This window comes from Tripterygium wilfordii, chromosome 4, assembly GCF_013401445.1.
Source record: "Tripterygium wilfordii isolate XIE 37 chromosome 4, ASM1340144v1, whole genome shotgun sequence".
Taxonomy (NCBI): Eukaryota; Viridiplantae; Streptophyta; class Magnoliopsida; order Celastrales; family Celastraceae; genus Tripterygium; species Tripterygium wilfordii.
In genome coordinates this window covers 295,463-315,552 of record NC_052235.1, presented here as the reverse complement: position 1 = coordinate 315,552, position 20,090 = coordinate 295,463, and the positions used below count along the sequence as shown (strand labels likewise).

The window sequence follows — 20,090 nt, the reverse complement described above, 5'->3', positions numbered from 1 at the left end:
AAGGTTCAATGGAGACACTACTTGCATTCAAAATTTGAAGGGAAGCGGAGTCAATTGAGTCCTGTTCAAAGCGATCGACAAGTCGACAACGATTGAATGACGATGAAGGCGGTGGAAAGATTGGAGATCGTGTGAAAAAGTTAAGGTTTAAGGGCATTTCAGTATTGATCCAAGAAAAAATTACTTCTAATCTCAGCCGTTATTGAATGATTTAAGTGGATCAGATTAAAAGTTCACATATAAAATCACGAGACTCCTCGTGGGGCGTGGCTTGATTACCATGAAGACGTGGCAATTTTGAACCAATAACAATAGCACGAAAGATTTCACGATATCTTTCCCCGGCGAAGCCAAGCTTGAATCTCAGAATTCCATGGCTGCATTATCTTCTCATTCGCCTTCTTCGCTAACTCTGTCACCCTTATTTTGCAAACCCAAAGCCCCACACTCTCTTTCGAAGTCATCTATTTCCTTTAATCAACAGAGAAGATCTTTGAGACTCGTGGGGTCGATTTCGATCTCTAACCCGCCGGGGGTCCTCACCGGACCACGCCCCGATGACTGAAGAAATAGAGAGAGTGAATAAAATTGTTGTATTTGATTCTCAATATTACACTTCTATATATACATGAGTTACAAGAGTTTAACTAAGGAAAGAATATATTGAGTGCCACAAATCAAGGAAGTGATTGTGGAAAGAATATATTGAGTGCCACAATTTAGGGAAATGATTGTGACACTATTAATATATTGAGTGCCACAAATCAAGGAAGTGATTGTGGAAAGAATATATTGAGTGCCACAATTTAGGGAAGTTGTTGTGGAAAGAATATATTGAGTGCCACAATTTAGGGAAGTGATTGTGGCACTACTTTTGCAGCATATCACGTTGGTGACTTATCATGCCCCCGCAAGATTGACTGGCCGTTCAGGACACCAATCTTGGACCGATGACTGAGAAAATGTGAACGAGATAGCGGCTTGGTGAGAGAGTCAGCTAGTTGATCAGATGTATGAACATGAGATACACGTAGACGAGCTGAAGCAACTTGATCTCGAACGAAATGAAAATCGATGGCAATATGCTTCATACGAGAGTGAAAAACTGGATTGGTGCAGACATATGTAGCACTTATATTGTCACAGTAGATTACCGGAACTTGAGAAGTAGGCACTCGTAATTCTTGAAGTAAATTCATTACCCAATTAACCTCAGCTGCAGTAGACGCAATTGCCCGATATTCGGCCTCTGTCGAAGAACGAGCTACAGTCTTTTGCTTTTTAGAACTCCACGAGATGGGATTGGCACCAAGAAAGACTACATAGGCAGAGGTTGAGGTCCGATCATTAGGGTTACCTGCCCAGTCGGCATCAGCAAATGCATGAAGTGTCCGAGGTGAGTGCTTGCGAATCATTAAACCATGATCAAGTGTGCCAACCAAATAGCGAAGTAAGCGTTTTACTGCTGACCAGTGGAGTGTGGAAGGACAATGCATGAATTGAGATAACTTGTTGATGGCAAAGGAGACATCAGGTCTGGTAAGTGAAAGATATTGCAATGACCCAAGAGTTTGGCGATACAAGGTGGCATCAACTGGTGGGGAACCATCAAATAGCTTGAGCACGGCAGTTGTAGCTAGGGGTGTAGAGACAGGCTTGGCATCAGACATTTTTGCTCGATGAAGTAGATCTCTAATATATTTTCTCTGAGATAAAAACAAACCATTAGAGGTAAAGTGAGCTTCAATCCCAAGAAAATATGAAAGTGTACCAAGATCCTTGAGCGAGAATCTACGAGCAAGAGTAGTAATGAAGTTTGTCACATGAGCAGCGGATGAACCAGTGATGATGATGTCGTCAACATATACCAAGAGATAAAGGATGGAATGAGCAGTGTGTAGCATGAACAGTGATGTATCCGAATGAGAATTGGTAAACCCTTCAGATAGGAGAAATGTACGAAGTTCATGGTACCAAGCACGTGGTGCTTGACGAAGACCATAGATGGCTTTCCGTAATCGGCACACATGTTTTGGGAATTTGAAATCTGTAAAACCAGGAGGCTGGTCCATGAACACTACATCAGATAAAGAGCCCTGCAAGAAAGCATTATTCACATCGAGTTGGCGAATGGACCAACCGTTAGTCACAGCAAGAGTAAGTAATAAGCGAACAGTGGCAGGCTTGACAACAGGACTATAGGTTTCTGAAAAATCAATGCCTGGTCGTTGATGAAACCCTTTGGCCACTAAACGAGCTTTGTGACGAGCTATTGACCCATCAAGGTTTTTCTTAATCCGGTAGACCCATTTGCACCCAATAACGTTTTGTGTGGGAGTACGAGGAACGAGAGTCCATGTTTGGTTAGAAAGAAGAGCGGTATATTCATCACTCATGGCTTGACGCCAGGCATGATGTTGGTGGGCTTGTTTGAAGGTAGAGGGTTCAACAGTGGAAGAGGTAGTGGTTGTGTGAAGATTAAGTGGGCGCTTGGGTTTGGTGATGTTATTACGCAATCTGGTGTTGTAAGGGTGAGGTGGATGGATGGTGGGAGAAGGAGAAGATGAAAGAGGAGAAGAAAGACTTACATGTGAAGAATTGGAGGTATCCTGAGAGTGAGACGGAGAGGAGGAGTCCGAGCCGAAGTTGTCCTGGTTCAGAGAAACAGACCTGCGAGAAGGAGATGTTGTTTGGTTGTTTGACGGAGGAGTGGGGAGGGAAGAAGATACAGATTCAGGTTGGGTAATTTGTGATATGGGTGGCGTTAATGTAGATGTTGGTGTGAGACGAATGACAGGAATGGGTTCATGAAGTGGTTTGGATAACCACGTGTCTAAGGATGGTAGTGTATAGGAGGACTCTATAGGTAAAGGTTTGGTGTGAAAAGGGAACTTGGTTTCCACAAAAAGAACATGTCTAGACGTGAAGATTTTAGTTGTGGATGGATCAAGACATAAGTATGCATGATGGGGAATTGAGTAGCCTACGAACACACACGGACGAGATCGAGGTTCAAGTTTGTGAGAGGTGTAAGGTCGTAACCACGGATAGCATAGACAACCAAAAGATTTTAATGATAAATAATTTGGTGACTGTTTAAAAAGATGAAAAAAAGGAGATTTATTACGTGTGACTGGTGATGGCATTCGGTTAATGAGGTAGACCGCAGCTTGAAATGCTAGGGACCAATATTTGAGTGGAATTGAGGCATGATGAAGCATAGTGAGAGCAGTTTCAACTATATGACGATGTTTACGCTCAGCTGTCCCAACATGTTCAGGTGTATGAGGAGGAGATTTGAGGTGTTGAATTCCAACCCGAGAGAGACAGTGACCGAGGGTGGTTGCTTCGCCACTTCCATCTGTATATACTGTTTTAATCATTGCGGAAAAATAATTTTCAACAAGAGATTTGAAACGTTCAAATATGGAAGTGACATCAGATTTTCTTTGGAGTGGATAAAGCCAGGTATATTTTGTAAAATGATCCACAAAAATAACATAATACCGAAAATTATCAAATGAAATAAGAGGGGCAGGACCCCAAACATCCATAAAGAGAATTTCCAGAGGTCTAGAGCATTTTAAAGAAGAAACACCAAATGGAAGTTTGTGGCTTTTGTTACATAAGCATGCATTGCAGGAATTAGAAGAAGGACTAGACTTCGATACTGGTAGTTGATGAGAAGCAATGACTTGATGAAGAATTTTTGAGGACGGGTGACCAAGGCGACTATGCCAACAAGTGACAGTTGGAAAGGAGGAATTTGGTGTGGTTGCCAGGTGAGCTGTGTATTGTGGTGAAGAAAATGGTCTGGTCACTGAGGTTGGCCACTCGTACACGTTTCCTCTACTCCGGCCTCGCACCAAGGATGCCCCCGTAGCTAGATCCTTCACAAGAAAGAAAGTAGGAAAAAATTCAACAGAAGTATTATTTTGAGAACAAAATTGCGAGACAGAAAGAAGATTCTTTTTTATGTGAGGTGCACACAAAACGTTATTAAGTTTAAAAATGGAATCACTAGATTTAAGAGTACCAGATCCAATATGAGTAATAGGTACGTTATTACCATCTCCAACCATGATATCTTCATTACCACCATACTCAGAGTGGATTGATAAGTTCTGCAAGTCAGAAGTGATGTGATGAGAGGCTCCAGAGTCAACTATCCATCCTGACTGATTGCTCTGAGTATCATGAGTTGTGAGATTGGCTTGCGGCCAGTTGAATGGTCGAGGGGATGATCGACATACTTTAGCAACATGTCCTGGTTTGTCACACAATTGACAAACAACTCTGGTTTGAATCCCATTAGCAGTGGACCGCCAATTACGATTGGATTGGTTTGATGAGAAACCATTAGTGTGAATCTGGTTCCCACGATTTCCAAATGAGTTTTGTTGGAATTGATTGCCACCATTGCCTCCATAGTGTGATACTTTCTGAGAGTAGTTGTTTCTCCCTTTTTTGTTGTATTGTTTCTGTGAGAATTGAGCAGTGATGTAAGGTCTTTCTTTTGTTGAATCCGAGTGCTTAAGACTAGTTTCATAGTCTATAAGTTTTTCCATCAGTTCTTCAAAGGAGATGGGAGACTCTCTTGCACGTAGGGCAGCTTTAATCTCTTTGTAGTCAGCAGTTAGTCCATTAAGTGTGTGAACTACTATTTCTCCATCACTCAAGTCATGTCCAATCATAGCAAGATCGTCAATAATAGTTTTAACAGATTGCATATACTCAGATATGCTCTTACCTTCTTGACTGACTTTAGTGAGAGAATCGATAAGTCCAACCATCCGAGTGTTGGATTTGTTGGCAAAAGTGGTTTTGAGTTTACACCAAGCCTCCTTTGCACTTTTGCATCGAGATACCAGCGGTTCCGCTGGTCCAGTGACAGCCGTTTGAATGGCTAAGAGAAGTAGACGATCTTGCCGAGCCCAAGCTTTGTACTCTGGATCATCGATTGGTGGACTTGGATGAGTTCCATCTAAGAATTTCATAAGATCATATCCGAGGAGAAGATTCGTCATCTGCGAGCTCCACATTGAATAATTTCCACCTTTGGACAGTTTTTGAGAGATGATGGAGTTTGTGTTGATTGAGACGACCGGTGAAGAAGAGTTTGTGCCATTGGTCATAACCGTGACTGTATTTGTTTCAGCCATGGCCGGAAATAAAGATTGGAAGATTGGATGAGAGTGGAGTCTAGGGCTCCGATACCATGAAGAAATAGAGAGAGTGAATAAAATTGTTGTATTTGATTCTCAATATTACACTTCTATATATACATGAGTTACAAGAGTTTAACTAAGGAAAGAATATATTGAGTGCCACAAATCAAGGAAGTGATTGTGGAAAGAATATATTGAGTGCCACAATTTAGGGAAATGATTGTGACACTATTAATATATTGAGTGCCACAAATCAAGGAAGTGATTGTGGAAAGAATATATTGAGTGCCACAATTTAGGGAAGTTGTTGTGGAAAGAATATATTGAGTGCCACAATTTAGGGAAGTGATTGTGGCACTACTTTTGCAGCATATCACGTTGGTGACTTATCAATGACCTGGTCGATTCCATTCTCTCCAAGGTTTGCTCCCATTATAGCGTTCATTTCCGTTTTCCTTTCTGTTTTTCTTTTTCAATTAATTGACTGTTGGATCATTCAGGTGAGTCAAACGGACGGAGGAGTTTCTCTAACACAAGAGGGACACCAAGAGGTGGCGCAGGTCGCTCAGGAGTTGCAGGAGTACTGCACTTCTGAACCAGTGAAGAGCCCTCTTATCTATGGAGGTGAACCCCATCTACTTCCTTGAACTCATAATTGCTGCCTTCTTATTGTGTAGGAACAGTTTTATTTACCACTTTTGAGAATCTTATGATGTTCAGAGTGGGATGTTGTGTACTGTTCAAGGCCAACATCTCCGGGAGGTGGCTACAGAAGCGCATTGGGTCGCCTGTTCTTCAGAACCAAAGAGATGATTCAGGCTGTAGAGGCTCCTGACACTGTGAGAAATAAGGTGTCATTCTCGGCTTTTGGGTTCCTCGAAGGAGAGGTGTCTTTGAAAGGTAGGTGTGCAGGGTTCATTGTTGGTTAATGGCAGATATTATGTGATGCTGACCGAGGAAATGTATTTTTACAGGGAAGTTGAAGGCCTTGGATGGTGAATGGATTCAAGTAATCTTCGAGCCTCCTGAGCTGAAAGTAGGAGCCTTGGACTTCAGATATGGGGGGCAGAGTGAGGTAAAGCTGCAGATCACGTACGTAGACGAGAAGATCCGACTGGGTAAAGGTTCCAAGGGCTCCTTGTTTGTTTTTCAAAGATGCAATTAGCCAACATGAAATTATGAAGTGTATTCCATTGTATCTGCCCTGCAAAAATGATATCTGCAGTTTTTCATGTGAATCTGATCTGAAGATAACATCGTCATCATGGATAAATTTTATTACTATCTTGTTCCTGTGTCTATCGAGAGATGCGGGGCCTTTAAAATTTATGTTGAATAGAGAACCTCTTCTTCAACATTTCATTTGAATTCCAAACAATCCATTTTAATTGCGTTACACATGATTCAATCGCATTCAACAATTTCTTCCTACCAATTTCAGCACGATTAGAGCCATAAACTTACGTGTTGAGAGCTGCGTGTAATTAGTCAATAATACTACATGTTAGCAAAGACGAACACACTCCTCTATCATACGTTGCATTGCTCATAACAGAACAAAGGCGCATGTTTCGGAAGTTTGCAGTGCAAGCACGCAGAGACAGAAACAGGAAGTAGAGCTTAAGTAAGCTGCTGATGTGAAGGTTCTTCAGGGTCAAAGAGGTGAATTAGCCAGGCCCAACTTTGGGAATGTCATGATGCTCACTCAGATTAGCCAGAATACCAATTGAATTCCTGGATTAGATGATGATGTGGTTTGCAGGCCATCTTAGCCAAGAGGCAAGAGGGGGTGAATTTTGTCTCCAAATTCAGAGTTGAATCCTCTTAGCCAATTTCACAACACAATAAGCACATTACAACCTCACAAGGTAGATACTCGGTCAGGATTTACAAAAAAAAAAAAGGCTCAAGGTTTATCTCTTGATGTTTACAAAAGCAAACAATAGAGAAATTCTCAAAGATGACTCACGGGTACAGATTGAAAATCAAAACAGAGAAAAATGAAGGAAAGAGCTGTGACACCCACAGATTATTTCAGACTGTCCCACAAAGTCAAATAGATAAACTAGGACCATTCCATCAAAAAAAGATAAACTAGGACCAATGCTCTTCAATGCTGACCGAGACTTCTGGTCTGGAGAGGTTTCAAAGCCTGAATGGTGGAAAGAGCAGTACTTCAGGCCCAGGCCTATTGGGCTGATTCAAATTTCGTTAGAAAATGGGCCTACTAATCTACTGAGCAGTCCATAAGAATTACAGATCGGAGAGGATCGATGGCCCAATCTTGAATTACCGAAAGCTCCAAAAGAAAAAAAAAAAAAAACAACCCAACCTTGAATGCTTGAAGTTGAATCCCTCCCGGTTGAGCTAAGGGAAGCACACGCTGTCAGGCACCTCTTCAGTTTCCCCTCTTCGAGCTAGATGATTATTTCATCGCGTGACAGTCACTACCTGTTTCAGCATCAACGCAAAGAAAGTCACTCCCCCTGTTTCAGGTTTTTATACTCTAATACATCACCTGTAACCTCCCTGTATTCTTTTATTCATCGAAATTTGTTTTCATTCGGTTTTTCTATCAAGGTAGAGGATGTAGATACGTGGACCAGTCCCTGGTAAATCATTCAAAAATTGGCGATAGCAAATTCTGAGCTGTGTAAATATCTAATGTTGATTTGCTTATTCGAATTAGAATGCAAAGAGTGTTACCAGTAAGGCTTAGAACAGTGGAGAAGAAGAGGTCTCCAGGAGTGCAAATGTTGGTGGAAGAGTATATTGCGAAGCTCAGGCTCTATTTCCCCGCAGAGGATGTTCAACTTCGCTCCAATCACAGACATGCTCAGTAATGCGTATTTTTCCTCCGAGTCTTAACCTTTTTTTTTTCCTCTGTCCTAATATCTGCCTATATTTACACTATTTTCGCAATTATAGTGATGTGAGGGCGAAAATTGATGTTGAAGACATGGCCGTCTTGAACCTCATCAGGCATGATGATTGGGAATAGTCTCGTTTTCTACTTTCCGTGTCTGTGTTTGTGAATCCACATTGGAACCTCTAATACTACGAAATTTTATGTGTGAATCCACATTGGAAACTCTAATACGACGAAATTTTATGTAATATCATAGTAAGACTAATACCATTCCGAAAATCTTGTATAGTTTCGCTTCCAGCATAAATTTATTTGTCACATATTAACAACTTCATTACTTTCAGTAAAGCTCAAATTTATTGTTGATGCTGCATCTGTATGGGAACTTTATGACTCTTAAGAGTTAAGACTTGGTGTGCAACTTGAAAACTTTGTAGGAACAGTTGTACTCAAACCAATTCTATGCACTAATTACCTCTTTCATATATTTGAAAGTTGAAATAATATTTCGAGCTCAACCTTGATTGGTTTTTATCAAGTCATCTTCTACTCATAGGTGCTGATGTTAAATGAGTGCGGGCAAGACATGGATTCTGAGCAAATGGCTGATTTAGTGAGAGATACGAGGAGTACGATAAGGAAGGATCAAGGATGTGATTTTTTTAAGAGAAACTTGTTCTTTCTTTTTTACTTGTGAAGTTTGAACATGAATTAAAAGTGAAAAGACCATATCTGTCGGTTCCGCTTCCATTTATATAGTTGTAATCAGTCAGTTTAGGCATGCATCTTTTGCTTGGACAATACAATTTTGAATGTTGGTCAACTTATTACTTATGGCACTACATCCTGAACCAACTTTTGGATTCCTATATTATACCCTTCTCTGTCTTCTTTGCTTCTTCTCTCTTAAAGTTATTTTGTTATTTTTTGAGGGCGACACTAGCCATGCCTATATTTACCGTTATTCCCTCCTCCCACCATCTTTTTACTGGCTGGAATAAGATCTCAAGACTGAATTTGGCATGATTATATGTACATGATGCCCCCAAATCATTGATCCATTCCCACCCAATACATGCATGTAAGACTCCCAGATTTCCTGTGATTTGTGCGTGAAAAGTTGATTGACTTCCTTATGGATAATATTTTATAGTTTTTTTTTTTTTTTCGTTATTTACGCTACAGGGAGCTTCGAGATTATTGTTTTGTGTTGGTGGAGCTTATGGCCATGGGCAATTGCGAGCACGTGCTAATGTATCAATCAAGTTGTTTTCAATGGTTTTAAATCATCGAACAACTTTACAGGTAAGGTATCATATCAGATGTGTCATATATTTATGGGTACAAGCTTGTGGCAATTGAATTTATATAATTTGGAATTATTTTTACTAATTTCTTCTGCATTAAAAGGGCTAAATCCTAATTTATGACCGGTGTGAACCCAAAGCTTATGTGGAACTATTATTTTCTAAAACTGCAGAAGACTTTCTCTGACTCCTCGTGTCTTATAAGTTATAACTCTGTTAGATTTGAAATATCTATTTCCTCCCTACGGTTTCTATGAGGATGTATTCAGCATGTCTAAACTTTAGGAGTCATTTGACATTTGGAGCAAAAAAAGAAGGCTCATGTTGGAGGAAAGACGATAAAATTCTAACTGTATGAAGTATGAAGTATGAAGTATGAAGTGAATGGTATTTATTCTTTGGCTGGCGTGCAAAAGTTTATTTAGGAAAAAAAATAATTTAAGAGAGCCTCGTGGTCACAGGATCACTTTCTAGAAACAATATCTCTACATATTATGTTGGAGTAAGATCTGCATACATACTGTCTGTCTCTTATTTAAACATGAACCATTTATTGTCCCCGATCTAGTCCACTGGAGGAGCCTTGTGCATAGGAATTGTTACCCTTTTTACCACGAGAATTGAAGGGATGAAAGAAGAGCTGCAGTGACAGAGTGCTTCAGTAGCTGATAATTGTAACGTAAACTATGAGAGGGTAAATATTAGCGACCTTTTTTAATTGTCTGTGTTGTGGACTATTTTCCTTCACAACTCTGAAGGCTAAATATACAATTTGGGATGCCATATTCTACTTTCAAACCCTGCTTTCGTTTGCAAGGCTCCCACGGTGAAGGTGTGGAAGGCAAAATAGATGCAGCCTAAGCCCGAGGTTATGGAAAAGCATTTCCCTGCATAACATGTTCTACTATTCATATTATAATCCAACTGTGATTTGGTGTAATCGGCGAAGTGCCAGATTACTGTAGGCATTAAATGATTGCTAAATAATGCTCTTATATGGGCCTCTTAGTTAAACGAAATTAATTAATTAATGATTTATTGATTATTTTTGCAGGTCATGGACCATTCTGAAAGGACAAAGATACCATCATTGGTTTTCTATAAAATCTGAATCGAGACCTGTAGGTCTTACTTGAATTGCCTGTTCCCTTCCCTTCAGCGGTTCTGTACGAACTGTATGATAATTCATATCTTCTGACTATTTAAAGCTCCCATAATTACCAGTAACTTCTTCCATGTTAAAGGCATTGAGTTTCATTTTGGTGTCAATATTGTCTTCAACTAGCTCACTGAAACGAGCAACAGGTATGTTGATTACTTGATCGAACAGCTCAGCTGTTTATAGTTCCTTCTGTGCTAGCTCACTAAACCAGTATATGCATCTTTTGACTTCTTTGATGGTATTTTTGTGCTCGTCATCCAAGTCATGCAATGGTGGCGTGTGCTATACTATATTTTATGACCACCCTTTTTAAAAAAAAATAAAATAAAATATTTCTCAGGGTCGAGTTTCAGTAAATGCTGGGGGAGATTGCATCTCAGTTCACACAATATACGCTTCTTTCACTGAACAAACGTTATCGCATTTTCTGGGCCTTTTTCTTTGGGTGGGTAAGTTTCATATTATGAGCCCAATCTAGGAATATGATCCGGCCCGAAAGCCTGAATTTGAAGCTATAGGCTACGAATATGCCACGTCACAAGAAATCCGAGATCGGCGTGTCAACTTTTCAACTCCACTTTCTCTCTCTCCGTCTTGGAAAATCTCAAATGTCTCGACTTGGCAGGTTTTGTGCTATGCATGGCCATTCTCAGCTCCTCTTTTACATTTTTCCTCCTGAGGAAACTCCTTCACCCATCAAAACCCACCTCGATCATCGCATCTCGAACGAATCAAACGCACTATAATTTTCCAGTGAGCGTCCTAATCATGAATTCCAGTTCAAGCACCCAACTCAGGTCCTATTCTCCGTCGACCAGTAATACCACCTACCAGGTCCCTGGGTTAGACACGGATGAGATAGACCGCATTGCAGACCAAACATTCGAGCGGTACGCATCTAAGACCATGAACAGAAACGGCACCGGCATTGCCATTGTTTGGTTTAGGAACGATTTGAGAGTACTCGACAATGAGGTGTTGTACAAGGCTTGGGCTTCGTCTGAGGCAGTGTTGCCTGTGTACTGTTTAGATCCTCGCCTGTCTGGAACCACGCATTACTTTGGTTTCCCAAAAACTGGAGGTTTGCGTCTTTTCTATATGAATTATGCTTTTCTGAGTTGAATGTGTCTCTGTGTTGTATTGTATTTAATGTAATGGATTTTTTGGTCTCGCACAGCCTTGAGGGCCCAGTTTCTAATTGACTGCTTGGCGGATTTGAAGAAGAATTTGATCAAGAGAGGCCTTAACCTGCTCATCAAATATGGGAAACCCGAGGAGATAATCCCTCCACTTGCAAAGCAATTTGGAGCTCATACAGTTTAGTAAATTAATAGTGGCAGTGCGTATTTATTATTATTTTTTTTTTGGAGCAGTAAAACGTGGATACTCAAACTTGTAATGTGGTCAGGTGTTTGCCCAAAAGGAAACTTGCAGTGAGGAGGTGAATGTGGAAAGATTGGTGGGGAAAGGTCTACAGGGGCTTGAACTGCTTTCCTTTCCCGGGGAATGCATAAGCCATAATTCCTTAAAGAATTGTAAACTACAGCTTATTTGGAGTAGCTGCACAATGTACCACGTAGATGACCTTCCATTCAACACCAGTAGCTTACCTGATGTGTACACTCAGTTTCGCAAGGCATGATTGGCTCATTCTAATCTCATTGTCCAGTTATGTTCAGTTGCGGAGAGTTAAAATGACTATTTAACTTTTGCAGTCAGTTGAAGCCAATTGTGGAATTCAAAGTTGCATTCCAATTCCTATGTTTCTTGGGCCACCAGTTAGTCTCGATGATTGGGGATGTGTCCCTTCTATTAATCAACTTGGACTTCTTCCACAAAAGGCAGGTTTATGCATCTAGTCACATTACTGTGCAAACAATGTCCTATAGATATCAGAGATTCACTCTATTAGTGGAAATCAAGAAATCGTCATGTCTTTTAGTCCACTTTTCATGCTGATACAGGTTACCAAAGGAATGAGGCTTGTTGGCGGTGAAAGTGCTGCGCTGAGCAGAGTACACGAGTACTTTTGGAAGAAGGCAAGATTTGAACCCCCAAAGAAATCTTACATTGATTAATTTTCTGTTAGATTTCTAAGAACATATTACTGAACTTTGGAACAGTTTTTGAGTACTTATCCCGTGGCATTGTAGTTGTTGGTTTACAACTTCTACCTCACCGCTAGAGTTTAGAGTATGTATGTGAAAATGAAAAGGGGAAGGGCTTATACCAACCAGTGCTCTTCAATCAGGCTTTGCTTTCCTTCACATTGCAGGATCTGCTCAGGATATATAAAGAGACGAGGAATGGTATGTTAGGATCAGATTACTCAACAAAATTTTCTCCATGGCTTGCTTCAGGAAGTCTATCTCCCCGTTTCATATACGAAGAGGTGAACTTTCTAATATTTTCTTCTGCTAAGGTGCACGATTAGTAAAGGATTAAACCAACTGAGGATGATGCTTTTTATAACTCCTTTTAGGTGAAGAGATATGAGAGGGAAAGGCTGGCAAATAATTCAACATACTGGTATAGATACGTCTCCTTCTCACTTACATACAAATAAACAGAATCACGAACTCACTTGCATGTACATAAGCGCATCTGCTATATTGTGTTTAGAAATGTCATTTATTCTGAACTATCTTCATTGAGATATTATCCTCCACATGAATTAAGATTTGAAACTATTGTTGGATGGAAAATTTTCATTGTCTGTTGTGGAACCTTCACTCTTTCCTGAATCTGACATTTGGTTCCAGGGTTTTATTTGAGCTGATATGGAGAGATTACTTCAAGTTTATATCTATCAAATATGGCAATTCCATTTTCCATCTCGGTATAGTTTGAGATCAGTTAACCAACTCCTTTTAGCATTACAATGAATTTAAGCTACATTTAGTTAAAGTGGACACATTTTTCTGTTATTGCTACTTCTGCTTTTAGGTGGCCCAAGAAAAGTGGAACAGAGGTGGAGTCAAGACCAAAAATTGTTCGAGTCTTGGAGAGATGGCTGTACCGGGTACATTGTTTGAACTAAATATGTGTTTGTCTAATTGCACTTCTGTTCTTAAATTTTGCATATCTGTGGGGCATGGACACGCACTCGGCACTCGCTCATGTAACCTTCAATGGCTAAAGAATTTTTTTATGTTAGAACTGCTTCAGATCAGTACTCTTTCCTAGTTCCTTTGATTTGCAAATGGGAGTCCTTCTATCAGTCTAGTACTCTCCGTTCTCGCTCCGCAAAGCTGAGCTTGCTTTACTTCCTGTGCTATTCCATCTTTCTGTACTGTCAGGTTGACTACGTCTTCCTTCTATCTCAGTACATCCCTGCCAGATAGAGACAACTCTGCAATCCAGTCGTAAGGCGATGAACCCTACCTCTATCTCTAGGCGCTAGAGCTGTCATCCTTTTGTCTGATACTTGTACTTTTCAGTAGTATACTTTTTATGAATTTGAAAATAAAGAAACCATTTAATTACTGAAAATTACATGGCTCTGAAAATATAGTGCACAGCATTTAAATTATGATGTTATCATAATTCAATTTCATTCACATTTTCTAGTCCTGATTCCAGAAGCAAGAACCATAGTATGCTTCTGTGGCTTTGATTATAATGAATATTATGATGTTTCAGCAGCCTGCTCAGTAAGTTTTATGTTTCTAGGTATCCTCTCATAGATGCCAATATGAAAGAATTGTCGACCACTGGGTTCATGTCAAACCGAGGGCGGCAGGTGAGTGAGCCCTTAATTATGGTTCCACAATATGCTCGTAATGAGTATACTTTTACCAGATTCTTGTATATTCTGGACAGCTCAATGTTCCTCTTATACTCCTAAATACTGTGAACAAAATCCTGGACATCACACGTAAATCATTCTATATTTCTGCAGATTGTTTGTTCTTTTCTTGTGCGAGATATGGGGATTGATTGGCGTATGGGAGCTGAATGGTTTGAGACTTGCCTTTTGGATTATGACCCATGTTCCAATTATGGAAACTGGACCTATGGTGCAGGTAATTTGTTATTTAGCTGGTTTTTTCATAAATGTCTAATGCATTAGTGGCATGTTACTGATTTCACATGTCTTCCTTATAGCGTGTGTGAACAAGCATCTCGGAAGTTGCATTTTTTTTTTTTTTCAGTCTTGTAGAGAATGGTAAAGATGAGTTTGGTTTCTGATGGTTGTGCATACAGAGGTCTAATCCTGCTCAACTTGTGTCATTTAGGTGTTGGGAATGACCCGAGAGAAGATCGATATTTCGGCATACCAAAGCAAGTAAGCGCACTGAAAATAACTAGGTTAAAGTTGTATTTGACCACTACCACTCCATTGTAACGTAGAGGAGTATGCATGCCTTCATTTTAACACTAAAAAATGCCTTCATTTTAACACTTGAAAAGAAGAATGTTTTGACCCTAATTGCAGTCTTCTCACTGTTATTTTTTTTGTCGGATGAAATTCTTTACTGTTATCTGAAAGAAAAGAGGAAGCAAAGGTTGCACATTAATCATGTCAGAAAAGATGTCTTCATCTGATTCTCAGCATAGGTTCAGTGGTGTAGTTTTGAGATTTTTATATTCCCGCAATGTTTCCATGATGTTCCTCCAGGCACAGACATATGATCCCGAAGGCAAGTACGTAGCTTATTGGTTGCCACAGCTACAATCCCTTCCAAATGATAAGAGAAACTTTCCTGGAAAGTCGTACATTCAGCAAATCGTACCTCTAAAGTTTGGCAACCCAAACATGGCCTCTTCTTCAAGAGGAGCCAGTTCCAGTTCCGGTTCCGGAAGGAGAAAGACAAGAGGGCGCAAGATATAGGATAATAAATGCATCCTTACCAAGTTTTAATTTTCATAATAATTTAAGAATGTTTGTTGCTACGAGCACGTACCAATCCAGATGATAAGAAAATGTGGTCGTTTTGAAATCTAGTCAGTCAAGACTGGAGACATATTCTTTATGAAAAGAATATCAAATAATTTATTCAACTGGAGTTAGAATGCGAGACTTATGTTAGTTAGGTGATGTTGGAATTGAACCTTAATCCACTTGATTGTTAAAGAATATCAAATAATTTATCCAAGTATACTTAATCCACTTGATTGTTAATTGAGTCATCTCTCTGGTTGGTTTGGTTATAATGGACAACCTTTATCTCTACTCCTCGTGTATAATTGTATTGGACAAGACTGCGCGCGACACTGTAGGATGGATTTGGACTCATTTACCAGTTAAACCAGTGATGAGCACGGGCCCTTCCTTTGCCCACTGTCTAAAAACCATGAGAGCCCGATTAGTGGCCCAAAGTGACCCATTTTGAATTTTGAACAATTTGTTGGGCCGATTTTGATATGTATTTATTTGGAAAATTATTAATATTATTGTCATATTCGTCGTGGATGTTTAGTAGAGTAATTTGGTTCAATTAGACAAATCCAGCCAAAAACAAAAACCCCGTTCTCCCTCTCAGCTCTCCAGAGAAGCCATGCCAGACGACGCTCCTTATGCGGAGGCCGCGACAATGGGAGTCACCGCCGTGGAAATTGAGCCCGCAGAAGCAGAGCCTATACAAGTGGAACAAGTACAGCAGCAAGGGGCGGCCAAATGGCCGGGGTGGCCGGGAGACAACGTGTTTAGGCTAATAGTAACGGTGGCCAAGGTGGGCAGTATCATTGGCCGCAAGGGCGAGCACGTCAAGAAGATCTGCGGAGAGACCGGCGCCCGTATTCGCGTCTTCGAAGGCCCTGTCCGCAGCTCTGATCGTGTCGTCAGTGTCTTTCTCTGACCTTATCTATTTCGGTTTTTTTATCTGTTGGTTTTTTTATTTTATTTATTTATAATTATTGGGGTACTGTTCTTATGGCTAGGATCCTTGAAAATTAGTTTGTTCGAGACATTTGAGCTTTTGCTTTATTTCATTGCTATACTTAGGAGAGGCATGGGTTTCAGAGCTTTGCGGTCGGAGATAACACGTTGGAGCTGATACTTTTAGGGTTCATATGCTGTCGTGGGCTAAGGGTATGAGGGCCTAACTTGGCGTTTACCAACAGCTCTCGAGTTTTTGGCGTAGCATTGAGCTAGGTCACTAACATTTGGTATAATAATCAGAGTCATTAATTTAAACCTAGACTGTCTTCCTCTACTCTTCTCGGCGACTTCTCATTCTTATTTTTCTTGCTTGATTAGTTTGCAAAGAATCTACTAGTGCAAGGTTGACATGGGTTTTCTTTGTTTAACTTTCTCCAACTTTGCGGACCTGTTATGACATAACTTTGTGTTGTCCTTTTGCCAGGTTATGATATCCGGAAGAGAAGAACTTGAGGCAGAACTGTCCCCTGCAATGGATGCAGTGCTCAGAGTATTCAAATGCGTCAATGGTCTATCTAGTATTGAAGGTGAAGATTGTGATTCAGCTGATGGCGGGTCTGCCTTTTGTTCTGCTAGGTTTTTAGTGGCATCTTCACAGGCAATTTCCTTGATTGGGAAGCAAGGATCTATGATCAAATCATTACATGAGAGCACCGGTGCCTCTGTACGAGTTTTCCTAGAAGGTGTGCTTTGAGTAATTTTGATCTTAAGAAAGTATTGTATGTGCTCATGCTGGTTTTTTACTTTTTACTCCATTTTAACAAGTGCAAGTCATTCAAAAATCTTCCAACTTTTACTTCAGTGTATATTTTCAGTTTCATCTCGGAGATGGACTTTTGTTATACATGTGGTTGAAAACAGGTTGGCACTATGCCCTTCATTTGGAAGGCGGGAACTACGCTGTATGCTTGTGCAAAATACTCGTATTGTTCAGTTTCTTGGAGATGGGAAGGACAGGGTTAACAGTACATATTCATTGAATTCATTCTCTAGTTCTTTGTGCATTTGCATTTTTTTCCACTTCAAAGGAAAGGAACAATGATGTTAGAATAAATGAATTCCTTTCTTTACATGCTTAAGAAAATTGTCCTTTCAGCATATCATACTTCCCATCCTGGATTAGATCTTGAAGATGACTTCATGGATGTGCCTCGTCAAATTTAATTTGTCGTTGTGAGGAAAAGCTTTCAGAACATTATGTTCCACAAGGAACTGTAAATTGGATTATGATTATCAACTTTGAATAGAAGATCATGTTCAAAACTTGGTTCCCAAGGATGTATTCTCTATGAAGGATTGAATTTTTCTTTTCAGTCTCTTGTGAATTTGATGTATGCTTATTTGTCTAAAAGTTCCACTTCCTCTTTTTTTTTTTTGTTTTCTTTTAATTTAGTGATTACATTTGTTTGATTTAAAGTAGTATCATTTGGTTTTGTTTCTTACTTGTCTGCTTATTGTATCGATGGCTGTCCTTTTCTCATATTCGCATCCCTAGGCTCGTTTCATTTTGTTGCTGTTCTTCTTCTTTTTTAACTGTAATTGTAATGCTGACATTTTTTCTACATAGATGAATCGCCCTCCTATTTGACTTCAGATGAGAGAATTATAGAGATACATGGCGAAACTAAGAAGGTTCTTAAAGCACTTCAAGCGGTTCTATTACAGCTGAGGAAGTTCTTGGTTGATCACAGTGTCATTCCTGTATTTGAAAAAATGGTAAGTTAAAAACTTAAAATTTGTTGCCACAAAAGTGCAACAGATGCATAGTAATACGTACTACTCTTTTGCAGTATAGTGCAACAATTTCGCATGATCTTCCAGTGGATTCACCTGTTGATAAAATTCGACCATTCCATTCTGCTCCTATTTCTCAAACTGGCATTGGTTCTGATTATTCCCTATCTTTAAAGCGTGATCCTTTTATGTATGATCGTGAAGCACATCTAGACGCAGAAATCACACAATCTGGGTTCTCTCATTATGGACAAGATCCTGCATTTGGTGGGTTACGTTTGCCAGGAGTTCGACATACTGGTACACCTTTGGTAACTCAGGTTTGTTTGACAGTTGGGACTTGTTGACGCTGTTATTACTACTGCAACCATGGTTTTGAATCTTTTGGTTTATGCTTAGACTGGTAATCATTGTGCGTAGTGGCATGGTCATGCTAAGAAACGTGATTATTGTATTTTAGAATAATTTGGTTCTGTATCTCATTGTGCAAAAGCTACTGTGGGTGGTTACTGGTATTCTGAAGTCAATGTACACAGGACTTCTGGGTGGATTCCTGGGTTTGTTTCCTTAGTTGAAAGGATTTGCCTTTGAGGTGCGGTCTGTGGAATATTTTTTCTGGGAAATTTTCACATCCACCCTTTATTTCTTTATGCTGAGCTTTTGAACCATTTTCTTTATATTGTTTTTTGACCCTTGATTTAGTTTTTTTCCCCTTCTCTCTTTGTATTGATGGCAATAATTGTTTGATGTTCAGGTGACACATACGATGCAAGTGTCTCTCTCATACGCAGAGGACATCATTGGGATTGGTGGGTCGAATATTGCCTACATTCGTAGTACTAGTGGAGCAATCCTCACAGTCCAAGAGAGTAGGTGTTTTTCCGATGATATTACTATTGAGATTAAGGGTTCTACTTCCCAAGTGCAGACTGCTCAACTGCTCATTCAGGTAGTTTTCTATGATAAGAGCTTGAATTCAGCTTCCTGACACATCCTTCTCTCTCTCACTCTCCCACCTTCCTGCACTGTGTTCAGTGGCTTTTATTAGATTACATGCCTTCCTGAGATCCTACCAAGTTAATTGGTTAATTCATGATATTCTTTACTAAAGATTGGTTCCTGTATTTACGTGTATGTGTATTAGTTGTATTTCTGCATTGTTGAAACTAGGCTTTCTTCCATTAAAGCCCTCATACGATTTTAAACTTGGTACTGCGAAGAAAATATGCAGATCTGCGTGTGACATTAACTGTTTCAATTTGTGTTATTTTTCATAGGAGTTTATAAGCAGCCACAAGGAACCTGCAAGCATGTACAGGGATATTGATGCGAGATCAAGTTCATACTCAGACATGCCAGAAACTGCATACCCTTCATCCTCTTTTGCTTCCAATGCAGGTGGGTACAGATCCTCAAGTTTTGAGCACAGATCCCCTAGTATCAGAGGCTATGGCAATTATAGGTTCTGAATTGCATTTCTTAGTATATGTATGTTCCAGGAACAGCCATATTGAGCAGTGTAGCTCTTGATAATTCACCTTTTACGTGAAAAGAAGGAAGAGGATACTACTTGCTAGGAAATTGAGTTTTAACCTGTCTATAAATAATTTGTTAGCCTGCGCTTGGCCATTGCCTTTAGGGTAGTTGGAGCCTATAGGACAATAGGAGCATTGGACACACAACCAGCTTAGAGCGATGTTAATGTTGTGTAATTTCTGAATTTTGGCCATTCATCATCGAAGAGAGACAAATGGACAACAATTGATGCTCATCAGCCAATCATCAGAGGGAGCATTCATCCCCATCTCCATCCGTCTTTTGAATACTAGAAAATAATTTGTGGCGACATATTTCAGAAAAAAGAGCTCTCTCAGTTGTGGATATCACAAGTTTACAGCATGGTTTCGGCAAAATCTTGTTGCCATTTTTCCATCCAGCCAAATTGCTATTCAATTATAAGCTACAT

The 20,090-nt window shown here is 39.9% G+C and overlaps 3 protein-coding genes across 12 annotated transcripts; all 3 read left to right on the top strand.

Annotated features, from left to right (window-relative positions):
- Positions 1-150: 150 nt before the first annotated feature.
- LOC119996417 (probable plastid-lipid-associated protein 8, chloroplastic) lies at positions 151-6,455 on the top strand. Of its 2 annotated transcripts, none has more exons than XM_038843043.1 (5): positions 151-562; positions 5,566-5,589; positions 5,669-5,792; positions 5,889-6,068; positions 6,143-6,455. In XM_038843043.1, exons 1-5 carry the CDS (start codon positions 374-376, stop codon positions 6,331-6,333), a joined length of 708 nt encoding a protein of 235 aa, XP_038698971.1. In that variant the 5' UTR covers positions 151-373; the 3' UTR covers positions 6,334-6,455. The 2 variants fall into 2 exon arrangements, with proteins under 2 accessions (XP_038698971.1, XP_038698970.1); XM_038843042.1 differs by having other exon boundaries at positions 205-557; positions 5,561-5,589.
- A 1,085-nt stretch (positions 6,456-7,540) lies between these two features.
- Positions 7,541-15,558, top strand: LOC119996413 (cryptochrome DASH, chloroplastic/mitochondrial). 6 transcript variants are annotated; one of them, XM_038843034.1, is made up of 18 exons: positions 7,541-7,663; positions 7,749-7,780; positions 7,858-8,014; positions 9,223-9,342; positions 10,399-10,649; positions 10,847-11,587; positions 11,684-11,823; positions 11,915-12,142; positions 12,222-12,347; positions 12,471-12,545; positions 12,782-12,898; positions 12,989-13,035; positions 13,269-13,345; positions 13,453-13,528; positions 14,179-14,248; positions 14,408-14,531; positions 14,745-14,794; positions 15,128-15,558. In XM_038843034.1, exons 6-18 carry the CDS (start codon positions 11,146-11,148, stop codon positions 15,338-15,340), a joined length of 1,785 nt encoding a protein of 594 aa, XP_038698962.1. In that variant the 5' UTR covers positions 7,541-7,663; positions 7,749-7,780; positions 7,858-8,014; positions 9,223-9,342; positions 10,399-10,649; positions 10,847-11,145; the 3' UTR covers positions 15,341-15,558. The 6 variants fall into 6 exon arrangements, with proteins under 6 accessions (XP_038698962.1, XP_038698966.1, XP_038698963.1 ...); XM_038843038.1 differs by having other exon boundaries at positions 7,753-7,780; positions 10,399-11,587; XM_038843035.1 differs by having other exon boundaries at positions 7,858-8,007; positions 10,399-11,587.
- A 376-nt stretch (positions 15,559-15,934) lies between these two features.
- On the top strand, positions 15,935-19,844 carry LOC119997277 (RNA-binding KH domain-containing protein PEPPER-like). 4 transcript variants are annotated; one of them, XM_038844178.1, is made up of 7 exons: positions 15,935-16,289; positions 16,454-16,540; positions 16,815-17,073; positions 17,985-18,106; positions 18,181-18,444; positions 18,879-19,073; positions 19,402-19,744. In XM_038844178.1, the coding sequence occupies exons 1-7, from the start codon at positions 16,008-16,010 to the stop codon at positions 19,591-19,593; spliced, it is 1,401 nt and encodes a 466-aa protein (XP_038700106.1). In that variant the 5' UTR covers positions 15,935-16,007; the 3' UTR covers positions 19,594-19,744. The 4 variants fall into 4 exon arrangements, with proteins under 4 accessions (XP_038700106.1, XP_038700105.1, XP_038700107.1 ...); XM_038844177.1 differs by having other exon boundaries at positions 17,958-18,106; XM_038844179.1 differs by lacking the exon at positions 16,454-16,540 and having other exon boundaries at positions 17,958-18,106; positions 19,402-19,844.
- The last annotated feature ends 246 nt before the right edge of the window (positions 19,845-20,090 follow it).

Coding starts and splice junctions, on each gene's coding strand:
- LOC119997277 (XM_038844177.1), top strand. CDS start 16,008: ATGCCAGACGACGCTCCTTATGCGGAGGCCGCGACAATGGGAGTCACC. Junction 17,074..17,957: donor TGTACGAGTTTTCCTAGAAG/GTGTGCTTTGAG, acceptor TTTTCTACATAG/ATGAATCGCCCTCCTATTTG. Junction 18,107..18,180: donor TTCCTGTATTTGAAAAAATG/GTAAGTTAAAAA, acceptor ACTCTTTTGCAG/TATAGTGCAACAATTTCGCA.
- LOC119996413 (XM_038843036.1), top strand. CDS start 11,146: ATGGCCATTCTCAGCTCCTCTTTTACATTTTTCCTCCTGAGGAAACTC. Junction 12,899..12,988: donor CCCGTTTCATATACGAAGAG/GTGAACTTTCTA, acceptor AACTCCTTTTAG/GTGAAGAGATATGAGAGGGA. Junction 14,795..15,127: donor ATTTCGGCATACCAAAGCAA/GTAAGCGCACTG, acceptor ATGTTCCTCCAG/GCACAGACATATGATCCCGA.
- LOC119996417 (XM_038843043.1), top strand. CDS start 374: ATGGCTGCATTATCTTCTCATTCGCCTTCTTCGCTAACTCTGTCACCC. Junction 563..5,565: donor CCGGACCACGCCCCGATGAC/TGAAGAAATAGA, acceptor CTTATCAATGAC/CTGGTCGATTCCATTCTCTC. Junction 6,069..6,142: donor AGGAGAGGTGTCTTTGAAAG/GTAGGTGTGCAG, acceptor GTATTTTTACAG/GGAAGTTGAAGGCCTTGGAT.